Source organism: Numenius arquata, chromosome 14 (assembly GCF_964106895.1).
Source record: "Numenius arquata chromosome 14, bNumArq3.hap1.1, whole genome shotgun sequence".
In the NCBI taxonomy this organism is placed as follows: Eukaryota; Metazoa; Chordata; class Aves; order Charadriiformes; family Scolopacidae; genus Numenius; species Numenius arquata.
In genome coordinates this window covers 4,967,580-4,995,018 of record NC_133589.1, presented here as the reverse complement: position 1 = coordinate 4,995,018, position 27,439 = coordinate 4,967,580, and the positions used below count along the sequence as shown (strand labels likewise).

At 52.8% G+C, this 27,439-nt stretch overlaps 2 protein-coding genes across 2 annotated transcripts in view; one reads left to right on the top strand and one right to left on the bottom strand.

Moving 5' to 3' along the window:
• The first annotated feature begins 1,853 nt into the window (after positions 1-1,853).
• PLD6 (phospholipase D family member 6) lies at positions 1,854-4,080 on the top strand. The gene is made up of 2 exons (XM_074158641.1): positions 1,854-2,277; positions 2,394-4,080. Exons 1-2 carry the CDS (start codon positions 1,854-1,856, stop codon positions 2,633-2,635), a joined length of 666 nt encoding a protein of 221 aa, XP_074014742.1. The 3' UTR covers positions 2,636-4,080.
• Positions 4,081-6,043: 1,963 nt separating this feature from the next.
• Positions 6,044-27,439, bottom strand: part of MPRIP (myosin phosphatase Rho interacting protein) — an 83,759-nt gene continuing 62,363 nt past the window's right edge. The window contains exons 15-24 of the mRNA XM_074158366.1: positions 26,893-27,009; positions 19,971-23,840; positions 16,818-16,965; positions 16,092-16,209; positions 15,199-15,358; positions 14,949-15,068; positions 14,366-14,452; positions 13,548-13,710; positions 13,015-13,100; positions 6,044-8,908 (exon numbers count right to left, since the gene is read on the bottom strand). Of these exons, the coding sequence (XP_074014467.1) occupies positions 8,837-8,908; positions 13,015-13,100; positions 13,548-13,710; positions 14,366-14,452; positions 14,949-15,068; positions 15,199-15,358; positions 16,092-16,209; positions 16,818-16,965; positions 19,971-23,840; positions 26,893-27,009 (4,941 nt within the window). The 3' untranslated portion in view covers positions 6,044-8,836. The remainder of the gene's footprint in view (positions 8,909-13,014; positions 13,101-13,547; positions 13,711-14,365; positions 14,453-14,948; positions 15,069-15,198; positions 15,359-16,091; positions 16,210-16,817; positions 16,966-19,970; positions 23,841-26,892; positions 27,010-27,439) is intronic.

Below are 27,439 nucleotides of genomic sequence, written 5' to 3'. Positions count from 1 at the left end.
GGGGCGGGGGAAGCAGCAGTTGATCCACAAGGTAATTCCCGTGCCTTAGCCTTGATCCAATTTACAGAATTTAACAGGTATTTTCCTCTTTACTATGTATTTATTTCTTGTACATATCTGAGCATCTCTTGCTCCGTATATAAATTCAGAATGTTTAACTGGACATAAAACAACTGCAGGTTATTCAAACAGCAAACAGATACTTGGAAAAAAGACATTACTCTGTCACTTCAAAAACTAACCACTTGTTTAATTTCAGGGTTTGCAAAAAGGCTTGTATTTCCCAATTGTCAATAAGAAAACAGGAGACAAAAGAGGTTCTCAAGCTCTATCCCCAGGAAAGGAAGCTTTGAGTAGTATATGCATCTTGCTTCCTACGTGCTGGGTGCAACTCATGAAGGAAAAAATTCCACTGAGAGTGGGATAAAAGTTACAGAAGCCGTTAAAGAATTGTGGTCTAGTGAGGCAGAATTTCTAGTACTAGGTTGATGCTCGCTCTTGTGGCTACCTTTTATGTGACTACTACTCTTTTTTCTACTGAAAAGCTGTTCTGGTCCAATTCAGAGATGCGTAACAGAACAGGTAAGACATTATTTGGCATTTAGACCTTCTCCATTGCTGAACAGTTTTTAATCTTTTGAAGAGTAGCTCTCCCAAGCAATCCCACGTTAAATCTGAGTCTCTGGCTAACCTGCAGATGGTGTATGAGCACCCGTTAGCAGAGCCTGTGTTTCTGAACAGAGGTGTGGTTTCTTCCAAGACAGCAAAACGGTGATCACCAGGTCAGGCTTGAGGCTTCATCATCTTCTTCCTTGTGCTTGTGCAAACGGTGAGTTGTAGGCAATGGCGATCAGTCTCCCTCCTGATCCCAAACAGGGCTGTGTCATGGACAAACAGACCCCGGAAAACGTATCATTTTTAAAGTAGGGCAAGGAAACCACTAATCTAACAGGTATAAAATACCCACAGGAAAAAAGGGGGAGAGTTGCTGAAGTCTGTGAACCCAGTGCTCCTACGTAGCTTAAGACCAGATGTGCTTGCCTGCCAGAACAGATCTACGTGTGGGATTAGCAAATAATTGTCTGGGCAAGTTCCCGCAGCTCGCAGATTAGGCCGCGGGCCCTCCTTTTGCCGTCAGCGATAGCTGGAATGTGCACAACTTAATTAACAAAAAAGCATGTCTGCAGCCATCTTTCACCACCCTCCTTCCCTCCGAATGACACACCTTAAAGACAAACTGATTAAAGCGGGATGTTTCTTCATCCCGGCACCATATCTGCCTGGCCGAGCAGAGGCTGAGGGGCGGGAGGTGGGAGAGTGCTTTTTAACATAATTCTGCCACCCTTGTCCCCTCAGCCAGGGCCTGGCGATGCAATGGGGCCGGCAGGTGTTAGGGAACGGCTAGTCGGATGGAGCCGCTCCTCAGCACACCCAGTCAGGCGAGGCAGGCCAGGGGCAGCTCTTCACTGCTTCCATCCATCTTTTCCCCATCCCCGAAGCATCTCGAGCCCTCGGGGGTTCCGGGAGGCGGCCGGGGGCCGCTCGACACCCACCGCCCCGGCGGCGGTTCCCTGAGGAAACTTCCCGCCTCGGCCGCGCTCGGGGCCTCGGCCGCGCTCGGGGCCTCGGCCGCGCTCGGGGCCTCGGCCGCGCTCGGGGCCTCGGCCGCGCTCGGGGCCTCGGCCGCGCTCGGGGCCTCGGCCGCGCTCGGGGCCTCGGCCGCGCTCGGGGCCTCGGCCGCGCTCGGGGCCTCGGCCGCGCTCGGGGCCTCGGCCGCGCTCGGGGCCTCGGCCGCGCTCGGGGCCTCGGCCGCGCTCGGGGCCTCGGCGCATGCGCGGCGCGGCGGCGGGGGCATGCGGGCGGCGGGCCGGGCCGGGCTGGCGCTGGCGGCGGCGGCGCTGGCCCTGGCGCTGGCGGCGTGGCGGCGGCGGCCCCGGCCCCGGCCCCTACGCGAGGTGCTCTTCTTCCCCTCGCCGCCTAGCTGCACCGAGGCGCTGCTGGCCGAGGCGGCGGGACCTGGGGCGGCGACGGGGCGCGGGGTGGTGTCGCGGCCCTGTCCCTGCCCGCTGCCTCACGGTGACTGCTCCCTCAGCCGCCTCCTGAGCCGCCTCCTCGCCGCCCGCCGCTCCCTCGAGATCTGCCTCTTCGCCTTTTCCAGCCCCCAGTTGGGCTGCGCCGTCCGGCTCCTCCACCGCCGTGGCGTCCGTGTCCGCATCGTCACCGATGCCCAGTACATGGGGCTGCAGGGCTCCCAGATCGGCCTCCTCCGGCAGGCCGGTGAGGTGGCCACCGCCGCGGGGCAGGGCACGGCATGGCACGGCCAGGCGGCGGGGTGGCTGTGGTCCAGGTGACGGCCGTCAGTCACCACTGAGGAGGTGGTTGTGTCTTTGTAGGGATCCAGGTGCGCCATGACCAGGAGAGTGGTTACATGCACCACAAGTTCGCCATCGTGGACGGGAGGATGGTCATCACAGGCTCCCTCAACTGGACCACCCAAGCGATCCAGAACAACCGGGAGAACGTGCTGGTCATGGAGGATGCTGAGTATGTGAAGCCTTTTCTGGATGAGTTTGAAAGGATTTGGGAAGAGTACAATCCCATCAACTACAGATTTTTTCCCAAAGACAGTAAATGATTGAGCTGCCCCACAGGGCTGGTGGAGGACTTAACAGCATCCATGGACTTTATTATTACATATGGACATCATTGTATTATCCATCTGTGCGTAATTTAGGTCAGCTCCTCCAGAGAAGCAAAGTGCTCTCTACCCTTAAGTGCCACAGGTCCCTTGCAGTGGGTCATTCCCGTGCCAGAGGGAATGACCCAGCTCTTTGGTGAGTTGTTCTGTGAGGATAGGGGTGCGTTCCTAGAGCTTAAAACCACGGGCAGGCTCGTTACCGTGCCCTGGTGCCATCATAGGCCAATTGGGCCTAAACCACGACACGAGGTCTGTTCATACGGTGCTGGGTGGGTGTTTCGGTGGACATTTTCCATCTTGGGATACTGCAGAATGGAACTGTAGCCCAGTGTCTCATCTACATTAGTAACTCTAAAGTTTTAAAGAGTTAAAAGGGCTACGGCAAATCTCGAGTTTGTGTAGAGAGATTAAGCACCTTAGTTACATTTCCTGTTGGCATTAATTGTTGAAAGTTTGTAAAAGAAATTGTTTGGGGAACGTGAAAGCAGAAATTAGAAGTAGGTTTTGATTGTGTACGCATTTCCTTTGGTTTAAGATTAGCAGAGCTCCAGCGTAAAAGTGTGAGAACAGATACTAATGACAGCTCGTCTTCCAGCAAGCAAGTGTAGGGAAGTCTGAAAAGAAATGAGAGAAACTATTCTTTGGGATCAATCGGTCCCGAGAGCGGACGTAGCTGGAGTGGTAGAAGGAAACCCCAGTTCATTCAGGTGGGGACACTGTGTCCTGGTCTTAGGGTGACTGTGACTGACCGTGGTGGCAGCAGCAGGGTGGGGGAACAGCAAGAGGGAGGCACGATCTGTCCCTTGCCTCTTCCCTCTGAAGAGTGGAACAAAGATGGGTGTAAACTTGGGAATTTCAAAACTAAATAGCGTCTGTGCAAGAACTACTTTATACTGAATATAAAGTGCCTCAAAGTCTCTCAAAATGACAAAAGGGCTTAACATTTTGTTACCAGTTTCGCTTGATGCAGTAGTGCTGGGAGTGGGACTCCTAAATGCCACTAGGGTGGGCATTTTCACAGAAAAGCTCAACATCATCTGGTTTTTGCACTCCAGGCAGTCCTTGTAGGTTGGTTGTTCCAAAGATCCGAATCAGTAAAAATTCCTGTAGATCCTTAGGTGTTATTTAGGATACATGGAGTAACAGCAACAGATTGCAGATTGGTTCTATTCTGTTTGAGAAAGTTGGCGTGGGTCTGGGGGAAAAGTACTGTTGTCTCTGGTGTAGCAACCGTGGAAGAGGCTGAGGAAGGTCATTATTTAGCAAATCCCGTTCGGCAGCATTAGATTTACACTACTTTAAACGTGTTATTGCTATTAAAATGCTACCTGTTGCTTTTTCTTTGTGAAGCGTTGACTATAAAAGCAAACAGCTCACCCGTTTCCAGGCTCCGGCCTCTGTGCTGTTCTTTCTGCAATAGCACCCTTTTTGAAAGAAACGCCTCGCTACGCAACATGCAAAGGGTGGTGCAAAAATAGTTTATTACGATATAGTTAATGTAAAGTTAGGTAATTATATTTACAAAATAAAAACAATCAGCTACACCCATGGGAACCTAGCGTGTCGCACAAGAGTTTGTAAGGAATAAATACTGTGAGAGAAAGTGACGTTTCTATTACAGTGAGCAGTTGATGGGGAACAGTGGCTCTTAAAAAAGCGCTGAAATAAACTGGAGTGGATGGGAGAAGGGGAGGAGAGAGGAACTCGCACGTACTGAGAAACAGGAGCCTCCAGCACCCATTCCTCTTTGCAGAGAGAAGATACCACGTGTGAGATGTTATTTCCCAGACTCATCTGTGTGGAAAATGCCCCTTAAAAGAGGCTGTTGACCCTACGGATAGGGCTTGGGGACAACTGTGCTGCCTCCTCTCCCCACCGTGATCATTCCTGGGTTTGAGCCGCCAGGATTCCCCATGGCTGTGAGGCTGCGGTGTCCCGGTGCTGCCCGGGTACCACCATCCCTGCTCCGCTGTCACATCGCAGGGCGGAGGGGGAGGGCTGGTCCCTGTGTCCCATCATCACAGAAGCTGGGAAATTACTCGTGTCCTCATTCCTCACCATTCCTTCGGGTCGTTTCCAGAGTACAAGCGTGGTGTGTGCCTGGTTTTAATGCAGAGCGAGTCCCCTCCGGTTACGGGTTAAAGCTGTGCTGGGACAAAACTAAGGGAAGCCGCCTGTTCTCCTTAGGACTGTGCAGGGACTGACCATCAGTCCCCGAACGGCCGGTGCCACTTCAGGTACCACCCACAGACTTGGCAGAACTTTCTTCTCTCTCCCCAAATCTTCCTCCTTTCAGGTAAACGATTCTTCAAAAATCTCAGGTCATCCAGAACTCCAGGTCCCGGGAGGGGGGACGCGGGTCAAAGACTGCCCATTCCCGTCTGCTTTCTACTTACCACCGCGTTTAGTATTTTACAACATACTTTGCTGTCTCTAGAACAAAGAGTGAATGTTCCTGACCGTCCTGCACGCAGGCAGTGTGCGTGAAGAAGATAATTGGAATTGCACTCGTTATTTACGAGTTCACGAGTTCGGTTGGTACCAACTCGTCTGGCTCATTGGGTTTCTGCTGGAAAAATCCCACACCCTCCGTTTCCTCCTCGTGGTCTCTGACGGAGGCAGGTAAACGTGTAACACCGGCGTTATTCCCAGCCTGGTGCTCCCTGCTCCTTGCCGCGGGACCTCGGAGCCTCTTCTGAGCGTGGTTCGTACTAGAGGATCCCGCACGAGATCAGCTCCGTAGTAAGGATGTCGTACTGAAAGTTATGTTTGAAGTTCCACGCTGTGACGGCCCCCGGCTACTGCGCAGGGACGAGTAGTCGCTGCTGCTCCGTGTAACGAGAGATTTGCACGCTCACGGTGTTCGTGCCGCTCTCAAACACAACATTACTGAGTTCTCCGAACGGGAAAAAAAAAAACCCAACAAACCCAAGTTGATATCAACCAAGTTGATAGTTGATACCAAGTGAGGTAACAGTTCTCAGACAGACTGCGCACGCTCGTTGGACCGGTATCTTCCAAACTAAAGGTGCGGGTCAGTGGGAAAGGTTTGAAAATATATTTAAAACGGTCAGTGGACCCAAACAGAGCAGTTTCTCAGGGCAGACGGGGTGGGTTGGACACACTCGGGGAGCCTCTCCCAGCCCCCGCGTGGGACATCGGTGTTAGAACAAGATTTAAAAACGAAAACCACAACTTTGTCACAAAAGAGAGCCCTCCACCGATTTCTGAGTAATAAATATTTACATTGCGTGCTTGGAATACTATACAGCTTTTAAATTACTTTTTTTAAAACAGAAGAATAACAAAGCTTTTTTTTTTTTTTTTTTTTTTTTTCTTCCCCCCCCCCTAAAAAAATGGAAAAAAATTACAGAGCGAAGGCAAGCTACACCCGGTGTGCGCGTGCTTAAGTGTTCACAACAAACCAAGTGCTGCATCTGCACCACGGAAACCAGGCAGGGCTAGTGGAAATGCAAAATCAAGGCCAGGGTTGGTACAAAAGAAGTGACACATTTTTTACAAAGCTGGGGGCGGCGCTGTTAATGGAGTCCACCTCTATTACAGAAATAAAGAGACTTTTCTGGCTGGCAAGTCAGCCCACAATTCTAGTTTGGAAGCAACCGAACACAATTTGCTTCTTGTATTTTATATGCGGGCAAGGGAAAGGTCACGTTTAGAGAAGGGTTCAGTCTGTTTCAGGGGAGACGGCGCGAATGGCAGGAAATTTTTATGCAGGAAAAAAAAAAGAATATTCCTCGGAGCAAAACAGGTGGTGTCTGCGTCTGCACCTTCCTCGCACTTGACTTTTCCCAGACCTCGCGTTTCGGTACTGTCAATAGCGTAGAATTGTGTGAAACGCAGCAGGTTGCGTTTCCCATGCGACGCCGTGTGTATTTCGTGCCCTGGAGCAGCTGATGCGGCTGGAGCAGGAAGACGCGAGAGGATAACCAAGGACCACTGCGGTCAGCAAAAAGCTTTCCACCTGGCTTTTCCCTCCCCTGTTTTTTTCTAAAGCACTGCTCTCCGCAGAAATATTTCAGGTTTTGACTTTTTATCGGTGCTGCAGGTTCTCTTTCTTTAACGTAAAGGCAGGTGACGTGCTGCCTCTCGCTTTGGAGAGGTGCTTTGATGGGTGCCAGATGAGCCCCAAGCCCGGAGCAGGAGTTCAGAACAGCCATCCACAGCATCTTCCCTTCTCCACCTTCTCTTTGTGACTCCCAGAACTCACAGCTACAGCCGTAGGACGTGGTGTACAGCGTTCCCGCCTGGTGAAGCGCTGCCCCAAAGGGTGAGGTTGATACTTCGGGAGAGCAGAGCCTGGTTCTCTGCTCTCCAAGGAGCCTGGCTCCCCAGTGGGAGATGGCTGCTCCGACAAGCTACCGCATGTGAGACCACCACCACTATGTCCATAAAAGACCCCTTCGCTTCGCGACAAATGCTTTAAACCCATGAAGTTCAGCACTAAGATTAGTTATTTGACTCGTTAAGCATTGCTAAACACATAACAATGGTGGCCAGTCCCACCCGTCCCTCCGCACGCCGTGTTCCTGCCGTCCAACACATTTTATTTCGGCTGTATCTCCCCAACTTCATCCATGTGTCATGCGCCCAAAAGAACCAAGAATCGTTGCTCCACATGAAGACCATGGCGTATCTTTAACAGCCCGGCCCGACGTCCCGCCGGTCACTTGGCAAGGGTGGTGGGTGAGGCAGGACCTGGAGTCTCTACAGCTGGTGGCATCTTGGAATGCTCTCGGGATGAAGCCACCGGGGGCAGCCCTAGGCTTCTTCTGGGAAGCCACCTTCTGCTCGGCTGGCCATCTGCTGCACCTCCCACACCTCGCTTTTGGTTTATCGGCCTCGCGGTGCTAAACTGTAGGCTTTTTAAATACCAAAGCTATTAGGACTGAGAAGGTCTGAAGCACATACTGGTTTTGAGATTTTTATTTCAGGAAAAGATTAAAGAATTAAAATAGGAGCTGCCCTGCTGACAAGAAGAGTTGAATTCAAGAAGCTGATAAAAAAGGAGCATTATATGCATTGAGCACTGTGCATTTTTCAGTCAATATTGGCTCTACTTTCTACTCTACTTTCCTTTGACTAGGAAAAGGGAGTTTCACATGCGCACAGACCCTGGGATACACGGGACTCAATGAGAGGAAGGGAGTAACAGCAAAAAAAAAAAAAAACACAAAGAAAAAAAAACCAAAAAAAAAAAAAAAAAAAGAGTGTGCTGGGCTTGATCTAACAGAGGCAAGAAAGTGATCTTACAGCTCGGCCCCCGAAACACCGACTCCGACCACCAGCGAGACGGGAGGCGAAGAGACGCCGATGGGGCGGACTCGAGGCTGCAGGTGAGTATCTGCAGCTCCCTATCCGTAACCACCCGGGCAGCCACCGAAGCTCGGCGGGCTCCGGCGTCGCCTACATTCAGGACACAGCACAGTCACGGGGCAGGAGAATCCTTTCTTGCCTCCTTCTCCAGCGAGATGTCAGTGTTTGTACCTCCAAGGCTGTGTACGCCGGCACGGACTTGCGCTCCCCGACAGCTTTCCCCCCCCCCCCAGCAAAGGCTCCCCCCCCCCCCCCCCTCCTTGTAGGTGCAAGTAATGCAATCGAGATCAACGGTTATATCAGGCTCCTGGCGTGCTCTGAGCACTGGGTCTCTTGACAGCAGTAAGAGCTAGGTATGGCCGATACCACCCAGGCCCTGCTTGCGTACCAAAAGGGTTGGTACGACAGAGCTAGCTTATTAACAGGCTACTGAGCCTTAATACTGACACTTAGTGTAATGGTTTACAGTAAAAGAAGGATTCTCCTACAAAGCGCCGAAGGGAGGGGGGGGGGGGGAGGGGGAACACCCCCCCCCACACACACACACCCCCCCCCAATCCCTTCCTCTCCCTCTCAGAGTCTCTGGAGCGTCTCACAAGCAGGGAAAGGTGCTGGGGAGGGAAGGGGGCGGCTGGGAGCCGGGGTGGAGGGGGGTGGGGAACCACCACCGTGGCGCCGGGTCCCGTCGGGGGCGTCAAAGACGAACGACAGCAAGGGACAGTCGTAAGGAACGAGAGACAAACGGTGCTGGTGCTGTGCTGCCTCAAGCTGGGAGGTGCGCGTGGTCAAGCGGAGCGGGGAGAACTAGTCTTTCTTCAAGTCCCTGGATTCAAAAAGCTTCAGGCGTTCTTGCACGGTCAGGCCTTCCTTCAGACTCTGGGAGAGACAAAAGACAAGACAGGGTCGGACGCGGGCGGGCAGCGGGGGGGGGGGGCGCAGAGAGGGTGCGATGCTCGGGCAAAGGAGACGTGGGCAGCGGGAGAATGGCCTCCTTGGCGGAGAGATTAGTGGGACACGCTAAGAGAGAACACACGGTTACGGAGGGCAGTTACTGGTGAATGGCGCCTAGAGAGAGGGTGAGATTGCAGACGAACCAGGCGACGTACTAGAAGCAGATGAGAGGCACACCATGCTGCAAGCGGGATGAGCACGACTCGGAAAGTGACATCCCCCTCCCTCCCCTGAGCCTGCGGTGCAGTGGTGGCGTGGGACAATTTCAGTGGAGCCCCCAGCACTGCGGGAACCCCGGGCAGGCCAGCTCGGATCTGCTGCGCCGGTCCTCCCCGAGCCACCGACTGACCGTGTGTCCTGGCTCTGGGGTCGATGCACAGGCTTTGCTCAAGCAGCCCTGGAAACTGCCTTTTTATTGCCACCAGTGACAATCCCACCCTTTCTCTAACCCCGGCCTGGGGGCTCGCCCAAGCCAGAGCTGCCTCTACTGCGCAGGGTTAGACAGAGGACTCGCTAGATGCTTGCTTCAGGTCTAGCAAGATCCGATGCCTGATCCAATTCGGATGCAGCATCCAGATTTCAAGGCACGACACTCAGCTAGCCAACAACCCATCCCGCTAGCCTTCGGCATTTGGGTTTGTGAATCCTCCTCTTGCCTACGTGTGGGGATGAGGGAAAACAGCAATGTGAGGGGTAGAAACCCAGAAGCAAACTGGTTTCCCCCTTGTAAGACAGCTTTAGCCTGAAACGAGCCCAAGGAGATGCACAAGCCTAAAGCCAGCCTCCCCTTCCTCCCTGCAGCCCCGAAACTGTGGCGTAAGAGCTTCAGGGGAGCCCAGTTTTCCCTGCTTGGTGCTGCTGAGGAGGCACAGGCTTCTCCCCAGCCGACAGCCAGGACCACGGAGCAATGTCTCTGCCCCAGCGTGCTGCAAATGGCATTAAACATTGGAAGGGGCTGCCCAGGAAAGTGGTTGATGCACCATCCCTGGAGGTATTTAAAAGACGGGCTGACATAGCGCTTAGTGACACGGTTTAGTGATGGGGTTTTTTTTGATCGGAGTTAGGTTGATGGTTGGACTAGATGATCTTAAAGGTCCCTTCCAACCTAGATGATTCTATGATTCTAAAAGCTTCCATCGCTGGGCTGCAGCTGCCCCGGGACGGGCAGCACCCCAGAGGTAATGGCCAATTCCTTGCAAGTTACAAGGAATTAATTCTGCCTCTGGAACATTATTTACAGATCTGCACACAAAGCCCCTTCTACTCACGGGCAGCCATCTCCCCTTTTCCTTTTCCTTCCCTGACTGTGGTGCCAGGGGACTGTACAGGCAGCAGGTTAGACTCTGGGGCTGGGTTCTGTTTAACCTGTGTTTATCAAGGCAGGGCTCCATGATAAACTCGCCCCGAGGCTGTGCGGATTCCCATGGTTACTCTATTTCTCTAAATGTTTCTCCTCCCACAGGCCCACAAATGCGGAACAGCTTCGGGAAGCGGCACGGAAATGAAAGCAGTAAAATGGATGGGTTTGAATTTACAAATGCCGTGTGCTTTCTTTTCAAGGGGCAGCGGGGTCTCTTAGGATGCGAGTCCCTAAGCACACACTTCCTAAAGGAAGTTTACTTTGGGCCTCTTTAAACAGGCAGCTGCCCGTGTGTTCCAGTTTGTCCATCCCAGTTCTCGTTAGATGGAAGGAAGGAAACAACAGAAACCATTAGACTATTCTGCCTGATGGTACAAATGCCAGTAAATTCACCCCTCAGGCAGTCTCACAACCCACTTGAGTTGCTGATGACGGGAGCCTGATGAAGGAGACTAATGTAGGATGAAATCTGTGATGAAGGGATCCTCCATCAGACCTTCTGGGGCTCTGCGGCCACCCCTCTGCCACCGTGCTGGGGACCTCCCCTCTTCTCTGACCTCCCTCCGCAGGTGCTCTAACCTCAGTCTCGACCATGGGCCAGTAAATTAACTATTTTTGCTCCAGTTACTTGAGATATTTGGGTCATTAGGATCGGCCTGTTTCTCATCAGCTCCCTCCTTTTGCTGGATGAGCTCAGAAGCCTCAGGCCAGTGTGTGGGATGGAGGCGCAGCGCCAAGGGATGGAGCAGGGGGAGGACACCAGGGAGCTGGAGGAAGCCTGGAGAGCAGGAGGAGGAGGTTACTGGGCAAGGAGGGCTCTTTTGCTCAGGCACAGATCAACCTAAAGAAGCAGCAATTAGGGGTAAAGGGTACACAGGGCAGCCTAGGACAGCCCCTCTGCAGCTGAGACGGGGACCACCATTTTACACGCTACTGGTCTTTATGGGAAATGCATTTATAGGCATCACTGGCCCACTCCTCCGCTGGGCTAACAGCAAAACGGCTGTTTCTCCTACCAGACCTGGATGTTGCTGAAGTTTAGTCTGAGGCATGCAGAGTCATTCAAGCATGCACACTCAGCGTCCCGCGCTCCCAACACAGCAAACAGGAAAACGTGCCCCCACCGCCTCCAGATCCTCTCCGTGATGGTTAGCTGTGTTGGCGAGGGTGGGAGGAGCAGGAGGACGAGAAAGCCATATTCCCCAGGGAAGAGCCAGCGAGATTTCATTTCATACGGATCTTGGGTACGCTGACTTCCCCCCTTCCCCCTCCCCCAGTAAAATAATTAGCCGTGAATAAACCAGGCAATCATTAAGAGAAGAAGGGCTCTTGTTTGCCATGGAGGTGTGAGCAGTGCATGCAAAAGTGGGCCGCTCCAGTCGCTTGGTGGGTGCCGGTTTGATTACCTACGTGGCAGGGAACCTGGACTCGGGTTCATTTCAGTTATCCCATGAGACCTGCTCAATAACGGACTGTTGAAGGAAAAAGCAAAATAAAGAAAAAAAAAAACACAAAACAAAACAAAACAAGAAGCTCATAAATCCTGAATGCATTGGCGTTCGCGCAGCCCCAGCACCCCCCAGCCCCGGCAGGGATGCGAGCAGGCAGAGCCCATGCTTGCTCTCCTCTCCTCTCCTCCTTCCCCCACCAAGCAGCACGCTCGGGGGACCACATGAGAAGTGGTCCGAGTTGAAGTGGTGAAGGGAAACCCAACATCAGGCCTGGCCCAGCAGGTCCGGGCTGCCCCTGAAATGCGCAGAGGTGCTCTCCGTATTTACTGGGTGCAGCGCAGACACCCCAGGCTGATGACCAGCCCCTCGCAGAGCTCGGGTGGTGACCGTTTCCCCAGCGTGGGCACCGAGCTAGAAGCCTTTTGGCTGCTTGGCTTCTCGCTCTGCTCAAGGTCCCAACCACTTCAAACCCCAGCATGAAACACCAGTTATCCTGCGGTGACAGGTTTTGCCCATGCTGATCTTCCTTCCGACTGACCTATGTTTAATGATGGCTTCTCAGCGGCTTTATTTGCCCTTTTTATCCCTGTGGCCCCACAGGAACAGCCAGTGTGTAACGTGATATAACTCTGGGGTTACATCAAGCAGGAGAGCTTGGCACGGTGTCACTGGGCTTGGGGACCAACAGCAAGCACAGAAAAGCCGGAGAAACACAGGGCCATCTGCACCATGCTAACACACAAGCAAAGCCTGTGTTAAATACGCCCAGGACCAAGGCATCGTTGATCCATACAAAGACCAAAAAAGACTTGCAGTGACGAACACTGTAAAACCTAAAATGATGTGCACATTTCCACCTACTGACACCGCCTAAATTTCAACTGAAAACGGGAGAGTCCTCCTGTGAAAGACCAAAGATCAAGGTGAACTTCTTCCTTTTTTAAGCGGGGAGCGGCTTCGCGCCTCGACCTCGGCAGGGTGAGGAGTGTGGGTGCCCTGCTGGGCATGGCAGGGGGAGCGGGTCCTGCCTGCCTGCACAGCCAGCCATTTTCACACAGTCCAAAGCTCGCTTCTCTCCCCAGTGCCATCCAGGCCAGCACTAGTGACTAGGAAATTCTCGGTTTTCTTTCCCTATCAATTTCTTCCCACCTGGGACCCCCACTAGAGAGTAACATCACATGGGGCGTTTTCATCACACGGGGAAGGAGATCTGAGCTCACCTTTGACCTGATATTCCTTAGTTGCCGGCTAACACTGGATCTGTCTTTCTTCAAGAAATCAGGGTTGCTTTTTGATTTCATAATATCTAGGGAGAAGCAAAAGAAACTGTTAGTGTGGTGCCCATGTGCTTCCTCCAAGGAGCAGGGCTGGGGCTCTTCTGCCCTCCCAGCCCAGGAAAGTGCCCCGATGAGTCCAACTCAAGCAGCAGAGGGGACTCTGGGGGGTCTCTGCTCCCCTGCACTGTGTGTAGCATGAGGTTTTTCCCCAATGCAAAATGCCAGAAGGCTTTCAAGGCCCACCAGCTTCCCATTCACGGGGCTGGAAGGAGGAACTGTCATAGGAGGGCGATTCAGGGCTGCCTGGTCCCTGCCATCTCCTGTGAGACTGTCTGCAAGGAGCAGAGGTGAGAAGCAACATCAAAAGGCAAGAAAGCACCACTCAGACCCATTACTGCACAAGGGCTTGGACAGCAGGAGGCACGTGTTAACTCGGGGAACCCGTGGTTGCTTAGAGCTGCTGGAGGAGGACTGACCATATCCCGATACAGTGGTGTTCACAGGGGATTTCTCTCCCTGAGCTTCTGTGGCTGCTTTCAGCTGCTCTTTCAACCTGCTGATATCACAGTCTGCCTTGGCCTTCACGATGCTCAGCTCCGTGTAGATGTCTTTGTACTTGTCGCTGGCGTATTTCTTATCCTGGCAAAGGAACAAGAACAACCCAAGGGAGTCAGACGTACAGCTGGAGCCAAGGGGGGTTGTGAATGCACTGAACAGGAGCTTGGCAAACGCCGACGGAAGAAGAGCCGGCAGTGGGGAGAAACGCTCGGTTGGGGTAACACCGGTGTTTTAGCAGTACAGGACTCAAGACAGGCAGAAAAGCTGCGAGCCCAGTGGCGAGCAGGCAGTGCCGCCCGTGCACGCAGCCCCAGCCTTACAGGATTGCTTGTTTGTGGGTTTTAATTTTAGCAAAGACACGGAATTCAAGCAGAATTCCCAGAAATGGTCTTGGCAAAGAGGCTGTCTGGAGCAAACCAGATCCAATGCTGGAAGGCTGGGCAGATCTCTAACACTGACTATTGCCATTTCAAATCTGAATCTGATGTGACAGGAAATAAGGGAAAAACACAGCAGGGGATATTTCCCCACAAGAAGGGAGAAGGGGTGAGTCCTGCGCTGACACAGTTGTGGAGTGCTTTACTGATGCCACCAAAGCGGCCATTCAAGTTCCACTCAGGGGAAAAATTAAATGTTGTTTCGAATGTGGGGATAAGTGAGCTGAAATCTAAGTGCACACACACGGGAACAGACCACAGCCCCTAAGAGGCTTTTCAGAAATGTCCTTGGGCATTACCCTCAGCGCCGTCTGCAGCTCGTCTTTGAGGGAACTGATCTCCTGCTTCAGGTACTGGATTTCTGATTCTTTGACCCGCAGCAGGACCTGTGGGAACAGAAGCAGTGTGTGTTCAGACCCGAGCTGACACACTGCCATCCTGAGATGCTCCCCAAGAGCAGCCGGTGACAACCGAGCCAGGGCTGGAGGTTCAGTTCCGCACCGGCTCCACACCAGCACTGCAAAACTGCTGGTTCACGCAGGAAAATTACTCCTGGGTCTTGTGGGACCTTGTCCAAGCTTGCACCGTTGATGTGCTCCCTGCAGACCCCTTGGTTTCTGTTAGTCCCCACTGCTTTGTGAGGACTGGATCCCAGGGAACAAGCAGGGGATGGAGAAGGAAGAGTGATGTGTCTGGCCTGACATAGTGAGAAGGGAACATTAGGGCTCCCAAAAGCTCCTGGTCCCAATGACCGCAGGATGCACAGTGCTGACAGCCACAGAGACCCAATGTGTGGAGGGATGGATGGCTGTGCCATGCTCCCAGGGGGTCTGCAGGCACTTGTGCCCACCAACGCTGCCCCTTCGGTGTGGCAGAGCTCACCTCCAGCTCGTAGGCGTCCTTGCCCTGTGTAAGAGGCGATCCAGCAGCCTCTCCCCCGCCTTCCCCGGTCAGCAGGGTCCGCAATCGCGTGATCTCCGCAGCCAGGCGGTTATTCAGCTCCTGGGAAGAGGAGGAAAGCCGTTGTGGAAAGGGGAAGGGTGGCCACAGCTCGGCACAGGAGTCCCCTGCGCGGTTTGCCCGTCACCCCCTACCCACACCAGCTGCCCCCGGGCACTGTGAGGACCCTCACCTGGTTGTGGGCGTTGAGCTCCTGGTTCTCCCGCTGGCACTGGCGGAGGGCCTGCCTCTCAGCCTCCAGCGCCTGCGCCAGGTGGGCGTTCTCCAAACACTTCTGCGAATACTGCTCCGAAAGCACCTCCAGCTCCCGCTGCACCGACTGAAGCTCCTCCCTGGGGAAACACACGCCGGGTAGTGCCCTCCCCGCACACACCTGCCCGTGCACCCTCTTCCTCCAGCGCCCTGGGACACCCCAACAGGGATCTAAGCACTGAGGAGGAGGACTTGCATACTCCCTTTGGGAGAAACCTCGAGCCCTGAGCGAGCCAGCCCTTCCCTCTCCTGGCACAGCGGTGCTTAGGCACCAAAGGGGACAGGAGGTCTTTCTCTAGGAGGTTAAATGGCAGAACTTCCCCAGGTTTCCAAAAATTGAGCTGAGATCTATCAAGTTTGCTCTGGGCACTCGGGACGAGTGTATTTGCACACCTACACAACTTGTGTAGATGTATCAAGGTAAATAAAGCTGCTTGGCTGTTCCGCTCGGCTCCCACGTGAGGACAGCCTCGCCATGAAAAGCTGAAAGTGCCTTCTTGCCTGGTTAGACTTGGTTGAGCAACCCTCCTGCTGCAGCTACATGAAAAGCAGCCCCGTGTCTGTACATATGCTACTTCTGGTGACCACGAAGTAGCTGAATTTGGGTAGTGTGGGGACACTGATCTGGAGCCCAAAAGATTACAGGCAACCAGGAGCCTCTGATGGGTGCAGCTGGGTTGGGACCAAGGGAAGAGGTCCCTGTGACAACAGGTCTGCCCCTAACTCATTGCTGGAATCAATGAGAAGGGGTACCCCGCATGTGTGATGTCCCCGCAAGACACAGTGACAGACAGAGGATGATGATGGTCTTACAGGTATTGCCTTTGGAGGGCCTCGATGTCGGCGTTGACGCTGCTGATCTGGGAGCGCTGGGACTTCTCCAGCTCTCGCTCCAGCTCCTCTCGGTGTGCGTTCTTCATGGCTTCGATGGCTGTGTGGGACACCACAGCGTTAGCACCCAGCACCGCTCCACCCAAGGACGGGGTTTTTGAGTTTTCGTTTGTTTGTTTGTTAAAGGAACAAAACCCAAGTCATCCCAGTGAAGCCCCCATTGTTTTGCGGCCCCTTCAGTCTGCACCCCCGGCTGCAAAGCAGCAAAGGGGCTTCTGCAAATCCCACTTTTTATTATAAAGTCAAACCGATCATCCAATTCACATGTTGTTTGCAGGATTGCAGGACTCCTAATTCAGAGACCCTCGCCTCCAGCACTTTAAAACTCCCTGGGACATTGAAGAATGAATTCAGTGTGGAATTGGCAATAAATTAACCACAGGAATGACTAACATCTGAGATGGAATGAAAAACCGATCAGACCATGCTACAGCCAAGGAGAGGGGAACCAAGCCTGAAGAAGAACCAGGAGATGGGCCTCCATCCAAAATGTATGTCCCATCAGCCTCTCCCCATCTTCCTGTGATCCCACCCAGCTCTCATCCCACCCCACGCTCTGCTCCTCCACACTGGAGCAAACGCAATCCCCATGTCCCCATCAATACGGAGCTGCCCCACTGCAGAGGACCCTCTGGTGTGTCCCCATACCTGAAATGGTGGCAGCTGTTTCTTCTGCCAGCAGGCGGTCTTTCTCCTCCCGCAGCTTCTCCAGCTCCCGCTGGTGCTGCCGCTGCAGGTCCTCGATCTTCTTCTGATGTGTCTCCTCCATGGCTGCAAAGCCCCTTTCACATGTTGCCTGCAAAAGGGACGAGGGGAAGGGGTTGGCCGGTGTCACAGCGGTGGTGAGCCTGCCAGGAGCCGCACACCAGCAGGTACGTTGGCACCCAAATTCCATGCTAGGGATCTTCTCCCTCCTGAACCATGGAGGAGCCGGCCAAGGATGGACCTTGCAAGGTCCTGACAGCTTGAACCCTGACAGCTCCGGAGAAAGGGAAGGACAAGGTAAGTCTGGGTTCAGACCTGACTGGGGAATCGGAATTTAACATATATGTTAAAAACAACCAAAAAAGCCTCCTGTGCCCCTTCTGCTCTCTTTTGCAATGCCTGACTTTATGCGGCCACCTCAGGGGTGGAAACCAAATGACTCGTGACAGCAACAGGATCTTAATTCCCAACCGTGTATAGCTTCAAATGCTGCACGGGCAATTATTTGCTAATTGAATTACTAGGAGTGAACTTAGGCCAGGCTATGGGAGCAGCGCTCTGGGGTCTGAGGAGTCACCAGCTGTGACTGAATTCCAGCCTGGTCCTGCAGCAGGCACAGACCCCGCTTCTGCCTCTGCAGCGGGACAAACGCAAACCCCCATTTCCAGTTCAGCCCAGCTGTCCCCACCAAGCGCATCGGGATCCTGGACAGACACATGGCTGCAGGACAGAGGCAGGACAGCAAAGCCGCAGGCTGGCTCGAGCCACGAGCTGGGAAGGGACATGGACCAGGGATGCAGGGCATGAGCTCCGTCAGAATTCTGGGGACAATCCTGAAGCCATGCACTGCACCAGGCTTTTCTCCCTCTAATGTTACAGGCTGGCTTTATTTCCTGAATTCAGTGGATTTCTTCTTGATTCATACTTATGTTTTCCACAGGAAGCGAGAACTGTCACTTACTGGAACTCTATGGGAAATTTCAAGGGGACAAATTCACTCCCCCAGTGACAAAAGTGCTCATGACACTCTAACACCCGCTGACCTACCCCAACATACACTCCTCAGCATCACTTCATGTCTAATGCTCTGTAACCTGTGCCCCTGTCATTCCCAATTTTCAGCTCTGGCGCTCCCCTTTAAGTTTGATCCCTGAGGCATTCTTCATTTTCTCAGCCTTTTGTGTTTTTTGAAACTCCTAACTCGGTGCCAGAACCTGTCTGGACTTGGCTGACTTGGAGAGGCACGAAGCAGCCTTGCAGGATTCTTCATTACCCCTCGACTGCTGGAGGAAATCGGTGGATGCTCCTCCATCGGTCCGGCTGTAGATTCAGTATTTAATGTATTGTAAATGCATTGCTGTAAATCCAGGACCTCTGAACGTGTACAAACCGGCACCTCACTGATGTTACGTTCTCCATCAGCTTCAGAAGAGAAGAACTGAGCACATTTTAACCTGTAAATCGGACCGGTCTGTAATCACCTGTTCAGTTTTCTAACCAAGGGCAGTTTCTATTTTGCTGTCTGTCCCTCTCCTTCCTCCAGAGGTGCAGAGAGAGCCCGGTTCACTCTGCTCTCCTCCTGGACCGCTCTGCCCAGAAGATGCCACTTGCCTTCCCACCAGGAAAACCGCAAACTTGGCAGAGCAAAGCTGCAAACAGAGGTGGGAGGTCAGGTTCACTGCTTGTTGTTACTTTGCAGCCTCTATTTTGGTCCTGGCCTTTTTGCTTCTTCCAAAGGAACACCGTCCCCCAGTACAAGCAACTCTGTTTGGTGCCTGGCTCGCAGGGCAAGGTGTTACCCTTGTGTCCTGCTGACCTGAGCTGGGGGTTCAAGAAGGGGTTTTCCTTCCTAAGGGTTAAGATGGAGGAGACAGCATTCAGTGACCACCACCGCTTCCCTCCTGTCTCCGCTGGACACCTGATTCACCCCTGATGGGACACAGCAGAACTACTGTTCAAGGCCAGGTTGGATGGGGATTTGAGCAACCTGGTCTGGTGGGAGGTGTCCCTGCCCAGGGCAGGGGGTTGGAACTGGATGATCTTTAAGGTCCCTTCCAACCCAAACCATTCTGTGATTCCATACTGCTCTCTCCACGCTAAAACCAGCTTTTGGCTAGAGCTGAGCCATGCTTTACCCCCAGCCCAAATGTGTGCTGAAGATCTCATGGCTGGAAGTGAGCTCATGCACGTTTTTGCTGACTCTGAAGAACGACTGCTCTGTGAAAGCCTCTGCGTGCAGCCCACACCACTGCCCTTTCAACCTGGAAGCCTCCCTGGGTGCTGCTGAGAGTCCTCTACTGCCCTAAACCCACTGCCTAATTGGAAATGCTCTCCTATCACAAGCAAAACACCAAACCCAAGAGGGTTTTTTGGATGCCGTACCATCTCAGGCTGGTTTCACAGCCAGTCCTGACTGGTGGAGCAATCTGAACACAGGCACTTCATTGCCACTGCAATGATTTTTCTGCACCTAGCCTGGGTTTCCCGTAACTGTGCACTGTTTGTTGTGTGAAGAATCACTGGTGTCCAACACCAGGGTGGTTCTCCTTGCAGCCTGGTGCAGAGGAGCTTTGCTTTGCTACAGAATTTGGCATCTGTTTGCAGCTACTTTCTTTCCTCAGCAACAGACATTTTGAGAGCACTGGGTTTCCATTTCATCTTACGTTTTTGAAGGTAGCAGAGACAGACCGGAGATTTGATCAGACTGGAAAAGACAGAGTTGAGGAATGCTTTTAAAGGGAAGTCACAAACAAAACTTACACCTCAAGTACGAGGAAAAACTCTACGGTCTTCATACTGAAGGATAACGTGAAGTTATCAAGCTACTTTGAAACCCTTCTTCCCTCTACAGGCAGAGACCGCCTCCAATAACCAACACTCCCACCGAGACCAAGCCCTCAGCAATGCATTTAGAATACCCCAGCATGGAGAAAAGGGAAATGCCATGCTTTATGGAGGCCTTTCTATCACTTTGGGGCTTTATTTGGCATGCTGGCTCTTTTGGGGGACACCCTGGGTTCCGCAAGCGAACCCCAGGACCGAACAGGTCCTGCACACTCAGCAGCAGAAAGCGTAAAGCGTTAAACGTATCAACACCTTTAAGTTTTCAAAGTCTTTCTGGTATTTTTCCCTCAAGGTGGAAGCGTTCCCCTCCAGATGCTTGTTCTCCAGCTCATCCCTCATGACGTTCATCTGGGCCTCCAGCTCCTGGATGCGCTCCCTCAGGCCGTGCATGGAGTCTGGGTCGCTGCCGGGGCCCTGCCCGGTGCCACCCGTCTCACCGGCTGCCCAGGCGTCCCCACCGCCTGGGCCCGCCACGGGGGACACCTCTGGGTGCTGCCTCTGGTACTCATCCAGGGTCTCCTGCAGGCGCTGCAGGTTCTGGCTGTAGTGCTCCTGCAACGCCTGCAGCTCCTCGCCGTGGATGACCTGCAGCTCCTTGATCTTGGCCTGGAACTTGTCCTCCAGCATTTGCATCTGCTCCAGGTGATACCGCTCCATGTTCTGCTTGTCGCGGACGATGGCATCCAGCTGATTGAGGCCCTCTGTCCTCTCTGCCTTCAGAGCATCCTCTGTCCTGTTTAGCTGCTCTATCACGTTTCGAATCTCCTCCTCGTACCGTCCCTGCAACTCACTCAAGCTCTTGCTGTGTCTTTGCTCTTCTTCCTCCAAGAGCCTTCGCTGGCTGTCAAGCTGGGCCACCTTTGCTTTGAGATCAGCGTTCTCCCGTTCGAGCATGGCAATCACCTCGCCATACTCACCCTGCTGCTTTCTGAGCAAGTCTTCATACTCATCCCGAAGGAGAGAGACCGTCTTCACACGCTCCTGGCAGAGGGCGTCCATGCTCTGCAAGGACTCCTTGTAGGACTTCAGCTCTCTCTCATACTCCAGCCGGACTTTGCAAGCGGCGTAACAAACCTGAGCCTGGACAATTGCATCTTGGACTAACAAAGAGGAATACCGTTCCAGGTCTCCCATGCACGAATGATATGAAAGACTCTGAGATATCTTCAGGAGCTTCTGACAGTCTCTCATTGCCTCCTCAGGAGGCAGAGAGAGTAAGGCAACAGATATTTCTCTCAGAACATTTGATTTGTCCTTCAGCTGTTGGGCAAGATCTTCCTGAATGGAAACAAGAGCTTCACTGCTACGGTCCGGCAGGCTGCCAGCCTCCTCTCCCTTGGTTAACTCCTGACACGGCACCATTTGCAGACGGCTCCCGTCCCAGGAGATTTGGGTTCTTTCTGAAGCGTCTTTTTGAATTTCAAGTGCTTCAGAAATCTGGTGCATAACTCTGTCAAAATCAGGAGTCCTGTATGCTTTGATGATCTCCTCCAACATGCATTTATGCTGCTGGAGAGCTGTTTTGGTGTTATGGAGGTCTTCTTCGATCGTTTTTAATCTCTGATGAAAAGATTCTCTCATTTTCTGTGCGACAAACCCAAGTTCTGCCTTGATCAATGTAGCGTCTGCTACGGAACTGAGAAAACATGGAGAAAAGCCCAAACCTGTTGTTTCTGTTTTGCCCTCAGCTTCTCCTTCTCTGGTGCTCAAGTGCACTCTCAGTTCCTCCACCTGGCTCCAGAACTCCCCTTCCAGCAGCAGCTTCTTAGATAGGACGTTGGCCAAGTCGACTGCTGTGTGAGAAACATTTGCCGGCTCCAACAAAACCACCTCAGCCGTTCCCTGGATCTCTCTCAGAAGCTGAGATATCTCAGAGCTTGCATTTTTCAAAGACTCTGCTATTTGGTTGATGAGAGAGGCCTCAAATGCCACTCTCTCAGAAAGCCATCTCAGCTGGCCGGCGTCAAACATTTCCACTCTCTGCTCCTTGGAGACGTGCTCCTCTTCTCCTAAAAAACCTCCTTCTGGAGCGGGGCTTTCTGCGATAAGGCTTTCGCTCTGCTGATACTCCGATGGGACTGGCGCCCCTCTCAAGGCTTGGATTGCACTTGATAAGGTCGTTTCCATGCTGGAGAGAGTAACAAGGAACAAATCACCCTCTTTTTCCTTGTCTGACTTGGGCAACGATCTTAGTTGCTCCCGGCACTTCTCTAAACAAGTCAGCGCTTGATCATTTTTCATTTGGAAACCTCCCAGCTTGCTAACGTGATTTTCTATGAGCTTGAACTTTTCCTGCCTCTCGCTCTCCAGCTGTGAGATCAAAGCACTGACTTGGGATAAGCTGGTCTGAAGTTGTTCCCGCAGCTGAGACTCTGTGCTGGCCCACTGATGGTGGAGGGCGATGAGCGTCTCCTGGTTATGGCCGTGCTGGCTTTCAAGCTTCATCGTCACATCTTTGAGTTTTTCCTCTGTAATATAAAGTTTGGTTTCCAGGGAATGGATGATGGAGAGATAGGTCTCGGAGTCGCTTGTCCCTGATGATGGGTAACCAAGAGCTGGCTCTGACGACATGCTCTCTTCAGACAGCGATCTGTCTTGGCTCGTGTCTGAAGAGGTACTGCTTGTCCAGTTTTTCTCTGATCCGTCTGGATGAATGTATTTTTGGCACTGGATGCTCGAGAAACGGATCCTTTGCCTCTTGGCCCCCATGATTCCTACATCAGGCTTTGCTAAGGCTTTCTGAACTAACTCTTGGTCCTGGAACTCCACAGCTTTGGACGGGGAGCCAAATTCCTCTGCTTGCCTCTGGCTGGTCTCAAGAACCTCATCCTCTTCTTCCTCCTTCAGTGCATAAGTCAGAGCTGGGAGGACATCCTGAGTTTGCAGAGGCTGCCCCAGTTGGGATGGATGACTTTCATCAGCCTCGAGATTGGGGCCAAGGTCTTCCACCTCCTCAGCACATGGACCTGTGCCTACACTAGCTAATTTCTTTAAAACCTCCTCCTTGGCCTTTAGCTTTACTTTAGTCTCCTCTAAACTGCTGTCTAAAGCAACCATTTTAACCAAAGCCTCACTGAGATCTTGATCTTTCTTCTCCACAATTCTCAAGTGCATTTCCTTAACGTGTCTCAGCTCTTCTTCTTTTTCTTTCAGCACCTTCTGCACACCCTGGAACTGATCCGACACCTCCTCGAACGATTGCTCCAGATTGTGGTAGTTGGTCTCTTCCATCTTCAGCTTTGCTTGCAGCTTGGCAACTTCGTTATCTGACTCGGCAACCTGATTCATGAGCTCATGGAACCGACATTTGATCTGATCTCTCTCTCTTTCCAGCTCCTTGATGTGCTCTGCGAGTTTCTGGATGCTGGCCTCCTTCATCACCAGCTGCTCCTCCAGCTGGTGGACGAGCTCGCTGCCTTCGAACTTTGCACTCAGCTTCTCCTTCTGCAGAATCTCCATTTGCTGCTCGGTATTTTGCAGCTGGTTCTCATACTCGTTTGCCTTATCCTCCACCTCCTTCAGACTCCGTATTAAGACCTGCTTTTCCCTCTCGCAGCTCTCCAGCAAAGCCTCGTAATTCTTCTGCAGCTTCTCCTCCATGAGGATCCGGGCTTGCTCGCTCGCGTTCAGCTGCCTGCTCAGGTCCGCGATTCTGTCTTGGAGCCGCTGCACCTCCTTCTGATGGTCCCTCTGCAAAGCCTGCTGCATCTCCAGGTCCCGCAGCTCCTGGGTCTTCTCCAGGAGCAGAGCCTCCGCGCTCTTCAGCTTCTGCTCGCTGGCCTTCAGCTGGGAGCTGAGGGCGGCCTCGCCGTGCTGCCACTCCTCCAGCTGCTCTTTGGCTTTCTCTTTTTCGCTCCTCAGGTCGCTCTTGAGCTTGGCCAGGGTCTGCTCCTTGATGGAGAGCTCGGCCGCCGCGTTACTGAGCCTCGCCTGCAGGCTCTGAATCTCGGCTTCGTGGTGCCGGATCACGTCCTTGGCCTCGGCGTAGCTGCGCTTCAGCGACTGAATCTGCTGATTGATCAGCTCTTGACGCTGGCATTGGGCTTCCAGCTCGCTTTGAAGGTCTTGGTTGACTTTGTGGAGCCTCTGCCAGGCACCTGATGGCGAGGCGGCCACCTCGGTCTTAAAAAAATTGATTAAATACTAGATTAGTAACACTCTTGGCACTCCCTTCTGAGTGTCACACCTCTGGCCAGGCAGGCCATGGAAAAGCTCCTCGCAGCGATTTGGCTGCTACCCACATGCTCCAATTGGGATGATTTGTTCTTGGCACAATTTTTTTGTTTGTTTTAACCAACTTTTTTTGATTTTTTTTTGTTTTGTTTTTTTTTTTTGTAATGAGCGACAACTGCTTTCCAGTAACAGAAAACACGGACCACAACATCAAAACAGCTGTACAGTAACAGGCTAAAAGGGGGAAAAAAAAAAAACCAAAACCAAAATTAAATAGAACCAAAAAACAATGAAAAAGAAACACCAGCAGTAAAACAGAGACAGACAGACGAGAGAAAAACGGGAAGGGTGAGAAGGAGGAGGGGATGAGAACAGGTCGAGAAGAAAGGAACTGCTTTTTTTAGCATGTCTGTTCTTTTTTTGTGTGTGTGTGTGTGTGTGTGTGTGAAACAAAAAGTGCACAGTTCAGGTAACACAGTCCTACCGACCAAAAGCAACAACAGAAAGTGAGGTGACAGCAAATGACATCACATCCCACCCAAACGCAGGGAGACAGGACAGCCGGCGATGTCATTTCTGTAACTGCCAAACAGGACTTAGTGGCTGCTCATCGCATTAAAGAGATGTTGTTATGCTAAAGTTTAAGACTAGGGAGGATTTAATCACCTGCAAAAACAAAAACAAAAACAAAAAAACAACCAAAAAAAACCCGACAAAGGACAAAATAAAAAGCCCGACAAGTGAAGGGAGGGAAAAGGTGTGATGAGAATGTAAAATAACAGAAACCAACCTTTGTGAGATTCAAACCAAAGCAATGTAGCATGCAAAGAGAAAACTCACAAGAGAGAGTCATGCAAAAGGTGACAGATATTATGTATCTTTAAAAAAAATACACAGACAGGAAGAGGCGAGAGAAGCACAGCGTTAAGCCTAGGAATTTGGCCTGCCTTGCTGTACTCTGGTTGCTGATAAGGAAAGCCCACAGATGTGACACTCAGTTATGTTAAGTTAAATTTCATGCTTTACACCAAAAAACATGCAAGAACATCCGCCCGGGACAGGTTAGTACGTGACCCCCCCCCTCCCTCCCACCCTGACCGGAGCTGGGAGGCATCTCCAGTCGGTTTGTGAGGAGCAGGAGCCCCCGCTGTTTCTCCCAGTAGGGTTCAAAGTTGGGGTGCCCCATCCCGAGGAAGCTCAGAGCGAGAGAGGGGTTACAGGAGGCCGGGAGAGGCTTCGGTGCGGGGCACATGCATGGGGGCGGGCGTCTCAGCGGCTGCCTTGCGAAACGTGCAGCGTCTTTTATGTCGGGGCAGCACTTGGGGGTCTGTACGGGGCTGGTCACGCTACCAAGGAGGGGTTGGTGCCCCCCAGGCAGCTCAGGAGGGATGGGCTGGCAGCAGTCAGGCTCCTCCATCATCCCTCCCCATAGACAACGTAGGAACCCCTCCAAAATTAGGCATGACGGAGGTGGAGGGCACATGAAATTCAGAGGGTCCATCCAAAAAAAGACCCCCCCCCAGCGATTCCATTCCTTCCACCCCAGCAGGGTTTGGTTGGGTTACTCCCTTCTGCAACACGACTTTAATCCCTCCCCTCCCGGGGAAACAGAAGGGAAACTCCCAGAACAATTAGACTGGAGCAAGGAAAAGCCTCCAATACTTCCAAAAACCCTCTCCAGCTTCTAGGTCAAAGTTTGGGTCACTTCTCACTGCAGCCATGACTTGCTCAGCCCTTCTGTAGGCTTCCCCTCTTGCCCCCACTCCTTGTACCGAGGTCCTCCAGCCAACTTCAACACAGCTATGGATTCAGCATCCAGTTTTCAGCCCCATTCCCTGATTTTTCCAGGCTCCAGGAAAAGGGAGGTCAGATGCCTTTGCCCCAGGGAAGCGGGAGTTAGTTACTCTTCCAACACAGCCAAGTGACAATGGAACTCCTCCAAGCAAGCACTGTCAGCTCGGGGACTCCAGAAATAAATGCACTGATAACTCCTCCAAGGAGACCACTGGCAAGGAAGGCAAGATGCCCCCCTACCCGGGATGCTCCCACTGCCTGTACCACTTCTTCAGGGGAAATTTCTCCCGTGAGAAATAAGGACACAAAGTTCAGCGTCGACACCGGGTTTGCTGCCACAGGAGCGCAGTGTGCGGCCACGCACAGCCACTTTGATCCAGAGCCAGTCTGGCCAAGCAGATTTGAGCAGGTCAAAATGCTGCCCCTGCACAAACCAGACCCATGAGAGCAGCCAGAAGCTGCCCTGCAGGCGTCACGGCTCCTCCAGGCACGCACGCTCCCAGAGGAAGGGCTGAAAAAAGTCGGCTTTGTTTGGAGGAGGAGAGGAAAGGCTTCGCAAGGGACTCTCCTGCCTCTTTTGCCAGAACCTCCAAAACACACTTCTAGGCTTTGTTGAGGAAAGGTGCCTTGTAACAGAAGAAACAACCACAGCAATCCAAGAGAACAGGTTTTCCTGGTGCAAACTCCTCTCTGGCTGCAGGGAACGGGCCCAGGATACACACCTGTGTGTGCTGTGTTTGCCCATGTCACCACCTCACAAACTCCCCGGCCAGGAGCAACTACTGGGCTACAAGAGGCTTAGAAAGCCTTACGTGCACCCCACTGCCCAAGGGGAATATCTAGGGCACAGAAAGGGGGAAAGAGCTGTTGCATAGGCAAACAGAGTATGGGATGGATCAGAGGTGGACTTTGCTGAGGTCCCACCTGCCTACCATGGTTGCGTTTTGCTTTCCCTCGGGGATGCCAGTAGGTAATGCTATTTCCTGTCCACTGCACCCCAGATCAGAGGTTTTGTTAAGCAGGTGATTCTGGTAAGGCTACAGAATTAGCAATATTTGCAAGAAGGTCAGATCTCTTGGAGCCCACTCGGTGGTGCACATCTCTGCGTCAACCAAGATGCGCCCACGAACACCCTGGACTGAAGCCCACCAGGGTCCCCCTTGGGCGCAGAGGAAGATAGACTTCTCCCTCCTCCCCGCTCTCCTACCTGCAACACGTAGCCCTCCCGGGCGCTCTGCTCCCGGCCCAGCGCCACTTTCAGCTGGTCCTGCAGGTGCCGGTTCTGTTCCAGGAGCTCCAGGGCCTCCTTCTGCTTCTGCTCCAGCTGGAGGGACACGAACAGAGACAGCGTCCAGCGAGTGGGCAGGGGGTCGGCCATAAGGAGCAGGGGGCTGAGAGGGGACGCAGAGCAGAACGAACGGGCTTTTGATGGCACCGCTGCTTTGCTCTGCCCTGGGATCTGGATTTCATTTTGCCAGGCAAAATCCCTCCCCCTGAAAGAACTAAGTCATGCATTAGTTTAATTCGTAAAGCTCACTGCAGTGAAGGCTGAACGGCACCAGCTCGTGCCAGGCATGACCCCGGCAAATCCCAGCCCGGTTCAGATCGGCGATACTCCTGGTTACTCCACGCCTGCACCCCTTTCATTCCCGCTAATACACCTTAATCCCAACTAACAACAACCTTTGTTATCCCAGGCGTGGACCTCTTCCAAGTGAGCCGAGTCTCCTCTTTTCTTTTCCTAAAATTCTAAG